General features: G+C 51.9%; 1 protein-coding gene across 1 annotated transcript in view; it reads right to left on the minus strand.

Moving 5' to 3' along the window:
• Nucleotides 1-9,003, minus strand: part of PPCDC (phosphopantothenoylcysteine decarboxylase) — a 10,255-nt gene extending 1,252 nt beyond the window's left edge. Inside the window, exons 1-4 of the mRNA XM_010001326.1 lie at nucleotides 8,851-9,003; nucleotides 5,806-5,901; nucleotides 4,381-4,509; nucleotides 2,260-2,428 (exon numbers count right to left, since the gene is read on the minus strand). Of these exons, the coding sequence (XP_009999628.1) occupies nucleotides 2,260-2,428; nucleotides 4,381-4,509; nucleotides 5,806-5,901; nucleotides 8,851-9,003 (547 nt within the window). The remainder of the gene's footprint in view (nucleotides 1-2,259; nucleotides 2,429-4,380; nucleotides 4,510-5,805; nucleotides 5,902-8,850) is intronic.
• Nucleotides 9,004-9,481: the final 478 nt, after the last annotated feature.

Below are 9,481 nucleotides of genomic sequence, written 5' to 3' on the forward strand. Positions count from 1 at the left end.
TCCTGCTGAGCAGGACCTACACATAGCCAAGGCCTGTCCTGCTCCTCACCCCACCAGGGAGCAGCCTGGGGGAGCACAGGGAGTTGGGAGGGGACCCAGGTAGGACAACTGACCCTATCACATTGTGCTCAGCAATAAAATTGGGGGGGAAGCTGGGGGGAGACTGGCTGGGCATCAGTTGGTTGGTTTCAATTGTTTTCACTTGCATCATTTGTCTTTATTTCTCTCTGTTATTTTCCTTTCAAATACAATCTATTATTTATGACTTTCTTTCAATTATGAAGCTGCCTTTATCTCAACTCACACGTTTTCTCACTTTCCACCCTTCCAATCCTCTCCCTCATCCCACTGAGGATGGGTGAGCCACTGGCTGTGTAGGGCTTAGTTGCCAGTTGGGGTTAAACCACCACAACTGCTACCCCATCATTTTCCTGCCAGGGAAATCCTGGTCTTTCCCAACAGGAAAGTCTTGTTGTGAATTGACTCACAAACACAAGCAAAATTGAGTCAGATGTGGCTACCCCTGGCCCAGCTGTCCTTCAAGTTTCCTCAGGAGTTTGCTCTCCCAGTAGAGAGAACTCAACTGGAAATCAATCATGGAATCATAGAACGGTTGGAAGGGACCTCAAAGATCATCAGGATCCAACCCCCTGCACGGGCAGGGACACCTCCCACCAGCCCAGGTTGCTCCAAGCCCCATCCAACCTGCCCTTCAACACTTCTGCTGGTGAAATGAGATGGTTTACTTTGCCATTCTGGGCTACAAACCACAGCAATTCACACGCTGCTTCTCATGTGGCTCACGTGTCCCTGTCACAAAGGTGGTAACCCCCAGGAATGGGGAAGGGCAGAGAAGCAGGAGGTGGAAACCATGTTCCCCAACCAATTTAAAGCCATTTCTGCTGCTGAGTCAACTCACACGGGCCCTTTCACATCCCAGATCCCCATCTGTAGAACAGGGATGACAAGAAGACAGCTCTGCCTCAGGTGCAGGAACCTGCAGCCATGAGGAGGCTCTTGGCTGCTTCCTGCAGGAATAGAGATCCCATCTATCTCCTAAGGAAGGGGAAAACCAAAGGACAAAGAAGCTATGCCAGATGGCCTTTCCACTTCTGCCAAAATGACCTCTTCTGGGCGTCTTCCTTTAGCATCATCACAAGCATGTCAGCAATTGGATGTCAACAAGTCTCAAATCCCAGTGGAAGAAGGTATTTCAACTGATGTCTGAGGGACTTGACTGCACTTCCCCAACTGTAAATATTTCTTAGTCCTCAGCTCCAAAAAAGCCCTCTCTCCAGAAGCATAAGAATTCAGAAGAGGAGTTCACCATGGAGAACATTTTAACATCCTGTCCTCACCACTGACTGTTTATTGAACTCCTGCTAGAGACTGGGTTGTTAACCAAAAGTATGTGTATGTTACTGTGCAGGTCATAACAAATCTGCTGTTGTGGGTAGAACTGGAGGACATTTCACAGACAATTTGTCCAAGAAAATGTAGATAAAAAGCAAATCCATTCATCTAAACTGCTTCGATAAAAAACCAAAACCTTCTCCAAACCTCCCCAAAGCCCAAATATCTCAGTTTAAAGCAGCTCCTGAGATACAAATGAGGATTAGTAGGGTTTCTGGAGTGCTGCAGGTTAAGTCTTATAAAACCAACTTTCCCTGCACTCCTCCTTCACTTCCCAGACAAGTCTGATGTCAAAATCCCAACTTAAAACTCAAACAAGGAGCTGAAAAGTAACCCAGGCAACAAACAACAACAAATGTTCAATGTGAGTCCAGCTACACCCTCAGCCACAGCTGCAAAGCCCTTATTCTCACTGTCTGCTCTCAGGGAGAAGGTATTATCCCCATGTTGAGATGAGGAACTGAGGCGTGGTGAAAAACAGCCCCAGTCACAGGAGAGGGCAAGGTCAGGACACCCAAATCCCAGGCTGATAAGGCTCACCACAAAGCCTTCCTTCTCTTTGATCTGCTCTCTCCTTGAATGGGCATTTCTTTTCAATATCAGGCCTATCTAACGGCTCATTTGAAAGCCTGGCTTGGATGGTCTCTTAAGACTACTTCAAAATTAATGAACAAGAACAATAGATCTCAGCAAGCACAGGGCAAAAGCTTTTGTTTGTTTGTATAAACCCTGGCAGGGATCACCTGCTCCCAGCAGTCCAACAGTCTTGCACAGCCACTGGGTCCCTTCAGGATAAGAGCAGCACTCGTGGAGAACAGTCAGAAGACAAGGGAAAAAAGGACTGACCTTCATCTCCACACACCAGTTTCTTCACCACGCAGGGGATCTCTGTGTAGCCAAAGCCTTTCAGCTGCTCCACCTGCCGAGCTGTGATGGGATGTTCCCACATGGCTGTGTTCATGGCTGGGCAGAAGAGCAGAGGTTTGCTCAGATCCCAAGCACGGATGACACAAGTCTGCAAGAGAAGCCAAGATGTTCAGCCCTGAGATGGACTGTCTTTCCCTCAACCCTGGGCTGCTCACAAGTGCTTTCCCAGCCTGGGTGTCATGAGAGGGTCAGAGGCCTCACTATAGCAGTGCAGCTGGACTAACTCACAGGCAGATCCACAGGGCTGCTAGTTATTTGTATCCCATCCCAGCAAAGCTCTTCTCTGACAGGCAAGAAGGATGAGGGAGCTACAAGGAGGAGAGATCCCATCCTACTCAGGCTTGGAGCCAAGGAAGCAGCTCAATGGCTGGAGCAAAAGGAGCTGGAACACCACAGGGTACAGACTGCCAGCCCGTGTGGGAGCCTGAGAGAGCTGAGGGGTGGCCACAGATCCTATCAGCTGAAGAGAAATCCCCAGGCAGCACTTCAGATAAGGCAGCTGTTGAACTAAACATAAAAAGTTGGCAAGTGAGGCTTCTTTAAATGAGATGCCAACTGGATCCATACCTCCCCACAAGGGAAGGGCTGCTGCTTCCAGGATCCAAACAGGGGATAAGAGGAACACATCTGGGCTGTTGCAGAAGATGCTGACAGATAACTAACCATCCAGCAGCTCCTGTGTGCTACAGGGAGTCACCTCTGTCTCTTCAGTAATAGAAAGCTCCAAGACAACCCAGTATCACCTCATCTCCTTAAAACTTAAGTGTTGGTTGCCCCTCATGCAATCTCCACCAGTTTCCCCAGGCCTGTAGAAGCAGTTAGATCACACAGAGGGAGCTTCTTGGGGAGCAGCAGTCCCTGGTGCAGGGTCACTGCTCAGGTTGCAGAGCTCTTACGAGAACCCTGCCCATCCTTTTTTATGCCCTGTGATTTGAACCCTTCCCAGCACAGGGAAGTCTGCTTAGAATCTGTTCTAACTTGCCAACCAGCACCTCCAGTGTTTGCTCTCTTTGGCTGGAGTTACCTCTTACCTCCACAAGGCTCTCTGAACAGAAGAGTACAAGTTTGTGAAGTCACAGATCCCTAACATCCTGCCTGAGCTCTGCCTTCTGCATCCCCCATCACAGCACCAAGGGGACCAAGAAGGACAAGGCACTGCTTGTCCCTCCCACAGGCTCCTCTCAGCTCTCTCCAGATCTGCTCACACAAAGGAGGGCTGTTGCTCTGCGTGCACTTTGTTCATCTACACACTCTCCCTCTTGCCTGGCTATGGCCATGCAGGGTTCCCTCTGTTCCTAGCTTTAGCCTCCTTAAACCACAGCAACAACACCTGCAGGTCTGCAGCTTCCTGGCAGATCTTGTGGATGGTTAAAGTCTAGGACTTCTCCCAGTGAGGACCTAATGCCTGGACACAAAGCATTCAGCCCTTCTGAAGGTCCCCATCAAGCAGCAGAGAAGCACACTCTCTTTTCATACACTTTCAGATCAGCCTTTGAGCCAGAGCACCTTTAACAGCAGAAAAACAAGCCTGAGCAAGCAAAATCCCCCGTAGCTGAAACTGGAAGGTTAGTGTGAGCATGTCTGAATGTCTGTGCTATGTAGTTGGGCGAGGGAGGAGGTGAAGTAGCAGGAAGTAAACAGCTTTATCTGATCTCACAGGTGTCTTTCCAGATTGAACCTAAAAAAATGCAGAGAGGAACTCAAAAGCGGGTGCAAGTGTGTGTGGAAAGGCACGACAGGGAGAGGGAGGAGGCAGGAAGAGAGGAGCAGCACCCAGCTGAAAAAGCAGGAAAGGCACCAAGCAGGGACTGGAAAATAATGAAAGAGCTGAGGAGTGGAAAGGGATGTAGGTCAGGGAAGGGAAGAAGGAATTTATAGAAGGAATAGGGGAACCACAGTGGAGGAAGAGAGAGACAAGCAGACGAAGGGGGAGCAGAACATGCAAATCTGGCTGCTGTGGGTGCTGCAGAACCACGAGTTTCCATGAGAGGAAGGTCAGGCAGTTTGAGGGAGCTCTGAGGCACAGCTGGGGTTACTCACCAGCAGGTTGTCACAGATGCCACTGGCGAGCTTGGCCAGGGTGTTGGCATCAAGAGGGGCCACCAGCATGAGGTCAGCCCAGCGCCTGAGCTCGATGTGCAGGACTGGGTCTGAACGTGCTTTCCACAGCTGGGGAGGAGGAGGAGACAAGGAGCTGATCACCCAAGCTTGGCAAGGAACACCATGGGCAATGGGCACTTTCTCAGCCTCACCTTAGGAAATAGCAGGTAAAATATAAGGAGGGGGAATAAAAAACCACCCTCACATCAAGGAAGATCTGACAGGGTGGGAAATGGGGCTGAGCCAACGGGGACTTCCCTCCTCTCTTGGATCTACATGACTTGTCACTAAAGTCCTGAGCTGCTCAAGAGAGTCCTGAGCTTTTCTCAAGAGCTCAGTTAACTGGGCAAGTGTTGTGAGAAGCAGCAAACAGCATCAAGGGCTTCATCCCCAGGGGATCACACACACGGAGCCACAGGCCAGCAAGAGATGCATCAGAGCCACAAACTGCTCCTTCTCTGAGTCACTGGCAACCACAACAAAAAGGCAGCACCTGGAAAGCTGGTGCTTCCTGACACCTTTCCCAGATCCTACACCCACCTCTGGTTTTCCTAGAAGCCTTGAAAAGTGTAGTTTTCAGAGTAAAATATCTCACAGAGGGTGAGCAGGGTTCTCTCCCACCCTTCCGTACGAAAAACCTGCTGTAAGGGCTTCAGTGTGCCAGGAGACCCCAAAGCTCTCCTGTCACCTCCTGAGGGTTCCTCAGAGATCCCTGCCTGGAGCTGTAGCACCCTGGCAGGCAGCAGATCTCCACCCATCTCCTAGAGCAGCCAGAAAAAGTTCCTGACCATTGCCATGAGCCTCTCTCCAGAGAAAAACTGTGCTCACAGGTGAGTGCAGTGGCAAGGGTGCTGGTCAAGAGTGGATCTTGTACTCAGATGGGTGCTGCAAGGTTGAGAGATAATGTACAGGAAACCAAAGGTTGGTGTTTGCACAATGAACCTCTCCACACTCAGGGACCCTCAAAGCACATCAGCAAAATTGCAGTCAAGAGAAAAAGCCCTTTGCAGGGTCTAAAGATGTTGACAGCCCTGCTGAGGGGAATGAGGCTGCTGCCTTGGTGATCAGCATGACAAACACCAGCCACCCTTCCTGTGACTCTGGGGTGGCTTTTCCTGACACCCTCCCAGAGCTGCAGGCAGGGGCTGAGCCCAGGGTGCTGAGGGACCATGTCTACCCTTCACTGCTAGGGAGGGTTAGAATCCTCCCAGTCAGGGCAGCCTTGCTTTGCATCCTCCTTTACAGCACAGTTGGAACCACCTGCTTTGAAAGCTGTGTCCCAAAGAACAAAGAAGGGAGTCTTGGCCAAGGATAAAAAGATCAGGTCTGTTGGTCTGTTGCAATGGAACTTGGAGGAACACTCACCTGCCACTCATCTTCATCACTGTAGAGGGTGACAGGAATCTCCTGGGCATTGTAGAAATGCTTTGCTCTCTCAGTTGTAACCACCTTCACCTCCAGCTGATCAGGAAAGACAGACAGACCCATTAGTCTTGAGGACAATCACAGAACCACAGGCTGGTTTGGGCTGGAAGGGACCTTGAAGATCATCAGGATCCAACCCCTTGCATGGGCAGGGACACCTCCCACCAGCCCAGGCTGCTCCAAGCCCCAGCCAACCTGCCCTTCAACACTGCCAGGGATGGGGCAGCCACAGCTTCCCTGGGCAACCTGGGCCAGGCTCTCACCACCCTCACACTCCACAATTCCCTCCTCATGTCTCCCCTCAATCTCCCTCTTCCAGTTTTCATCCATTCCCCCTTGTCCTCTCCCTCCCTGCCCTTGTCCCAAGTCCCTCCCCAGCTTTCCTGGAGCCCCTGCTGAGCTCAGCACCACCAGCACACAGCAAAGCAGTGCTCCCAACATATTCCTCATGTGGAAAATGCACCTCAGGCCACTCATCAGAGTGAAAAATAACCCTTTTTCCTTCTTTTTTGGCCACTTGCCACCACAGCCTTCTCCTTCAGGCAGTGCCACCCACTATGTGGTTCTGTCAGCCCAGCAGAGAGACAGGGAGGAACCAGCCTCACCAACAACCCCTTCCCTCCAGAAGGCCTGAGGTACAAAGCTCCTGAAGCACTTGGTCTGTGTCCTCCTGCTCTCACAGACCAGGAACCTCCCACCTCCACCCAGGTCTCTTTCAGTAGCAGTGGTTGAAGTGACCCAACATGTTAACCTATCACCCCAGCACTATCTAGTTGGGTGGGGATGATCTGCACCCTCCAGGACCAGCCTGAGAGCTGGGAGCAGGCCAAAATCCCTGCCTTGGCATGGCCTCTGGGGACCTTTCCTGTTTCCTGGAGAAAAATAGGATAAGGTGGCTGCCCACTGGGACTTGGTGATGTATGTGGGGTTCTTTGTCCCTTCTAAGTGTCAGTTCTTTTTCAGGCAAGCCCAGTTTGGAGTCACAGCTGTGCTTCTGGTGCTCCTGAGCGTGAAGATCATCTTGATGGCACCCAAGCCTGTAATTCCCATAGGAACCTCACCTCACAGGAAGGTGCCTGGAGCCAAGGTAAGGTGCTAATGCTGCTCTCTGCCATGCCATGGGCTTCAAGGGGGTGTTAACCTCCCAGCCTGCAGGAGATGACTTCTTTGGTGACTTCAGAGAGCAGTGTGCAGTTGAAGGGGACACGTGTGTACTCTGGAGCTGGGCCTGAAGGCTGGGCCTGCAGGAAGAGTTTTCTGCACTAGTGTTGGTTAGTGGTGTTCTGGTTTTACAGGACTTGGAGGTGATCCAGCTCGAGCTCTCTCATCAAACACTGTAGCTAAGCCTCTCCAAGCTAAAGCCCCTCAGAGGGGTAACACAGCACCACTGCTTGGAAAAGACCCTTCAGATCCAGTCCAACCACTCACCCAACTCCACCTAGTCCAGAGCTACCCCATGTCCCTCAGCACCATCTCCAGGGCTTTGAAACCCCTCCAGGGATGGGGGCTCCAACCCTGCCCTGGGCAGCCTGGGCCAGGCCCTGACAACCCTTGCCAGGCAGGAATTGTTCCCCAGATCCAACCTCAACCTCCCCTGGCACAACTTGAGGCCGGTTCCTCTTGTCCCACCCCTTGTTCCTGGGGAGCAGAGCCCGACCCCCCTGGCTCCAACCTCCTCTCAGCAGCTGCAGAGCCAGCAGGTCTCCCCTCACCTCCTGCTCTCCAGGCTGGACACCCCCAGCTCCCTCAGCTGCTCCTCACAAGTTCTCCAGACCCTTCTCCTTCTGCTCCAGCCCCTTCCCCAGCTCTCCTGCCCTTCCCTGGACACGCTCCAGCCCCTCCATGTCCTTCCTGTCCTGAGGGGCCCAGACCTGACCCCAGGATTCCAGGTGTCCCCTGCCCAGTGCCCAGCACAGGGGGTGATCCCTGCCCTGCTCCTGCTGGACACCCCAGTGCTGATCCTGTTCCTCCTCTGCTCTGTTTCCAGGAGACACTGGGCCAGTTGAAGTCCCTAAGGAGGACAAGGGCAAGTGATCAATCTTCAAGGACTCCAAATGGTGCTGGCTTCACCTCTTCCCCAAGGAAAGTTGCTCTGTTAGTTAAATATTCTCCTTAATTAAGGCTTTCTGCTGGGGTGGACTCCTCCATCCCTGTTCTGAGCAAGCCCTTCCAGCTCCTTTGGAAAGAGATCAGTGTTCTCAAGATCACTTTAGCCCACATATCTTTTTTTCCCTTCTGTTTACCTGGCACACCCTCTGTTTGCCTGTGGTTCTATCTCTGCTCCAACAGGCAAGTCAGTCTAAACACACCCCAGCAGCTCCTTTCCTGGAGACAGTTCCTAACTGGTTAGAATAAGTTCATTTGGGCCATTTCAGTTTATTCTCCAGAATAAACCTGGGTGGTAAAACCTCTCTAAGGTCTCCCTGAAGTCTTCTCTTCCCCAGGCTGAACACCCCCAACTGCCTAAGCCTCCCAAAAAAGCCTCCCAAACCATCCAAATCAATAGTCATGAACCAATCTAATCAATCCAGCTCGGATATCTAAGCACACCCTCTTGCTCCTGCCTCGTTTCCTTGCGCCAAAGCAGATGTTGCATTTCTAAAAAGAGTTTCTAGGTTTTCCTCGAACTTTTCTCCTCGAGTTAAAAGGCAGCAGCACAAATTCCTTCCTGATTCGAGCCAGCAGTGGCCTCTGCCGGGCACCTCTAGTAACCTCTGCTGAAGAATAATGCACAGACACCTCCAGCAGGGAAAGTTCCTGCCCTGAAAAACCTGATGTGAAGCGAACTCTTTCTCTAGATCAAGTAGAAAGGACGGATGAAAAGGCCAGAACAAAAAACTATTCGTCACATTTTCAACCCTCCCCACAACGAACTGTCCAACCCAAGGGCTCGAAGGCAGAAAGGGGGCTTTTCATTGCCACACAAGCCATGGAATCTGGCCTCAAAACAATGATCAAGTGGAGAATCCGGATGGATTGACTCACCCCGGGGATTTTCAGCAGCTCGTCGATGAGGAGGGGCAGCTTCAGGGCAGCCACACTGCCCGTCACACCCACCAGGAGGTGGGACTCTTTCACTGGCCCAGACGAGCTCTTCTTTCCTGCAGGAAGCCCAGGTTCTGCTGGGGAGGTCTCCATGCTCCAGCCAAACTCTGCAGGCACAGAACAAATGCACCCAAGCCTGTAATTCCCATAGGAACCTCACCTCACAGGAAGGTGCCTGGAGCCAAGCTAAGGTGCTAATGCTGCTCTCTGCCATGCCATGGGCTTCAAGGGGGTGTTAACCTCCCAGCCTGCAGGAGATGACTTCTTTGGTGACTTCAGAGAGCAGTGTGCAGTTGAAGGGGACACGTGTGTACTCTGGAGCTGGGCCTGAAGGCTGGGCCTGCAGGAAGAGTTTTCTGCACTAGTGTTGGTTAGTGGTGTTCTGGTTTTACAGGACTTGGAGGTGATCCAGCTCGAGCTCTCTCATCAAACACTGCAGCTAAGCCTCTCCAAGCTAAAGCCCCTCAGAGGGGTAACACAGCACCACTGCTTGGAAAAGACCCTTCAGATCCAGTCCAACCACTCACCCAACTCCACCTAGTTCAGATCTACCCCGTGTCCCTCAGCACCA

The sequence above is a fragment of the Chaetura pelagica genome, unplaced genomic scaffold, assembly GCF_000747805.2.
Source record: "Chaetura pelagica isolate M959 unplaced genomic scaffold, ChaPel_1.0 scaffold397, whole genome shotgun sequence".
NCBI lineage: Eukaryota > Metazoa > Chordata > Aves > Apodiformes > Apodidae > Chaetura > Chaetura pelagica.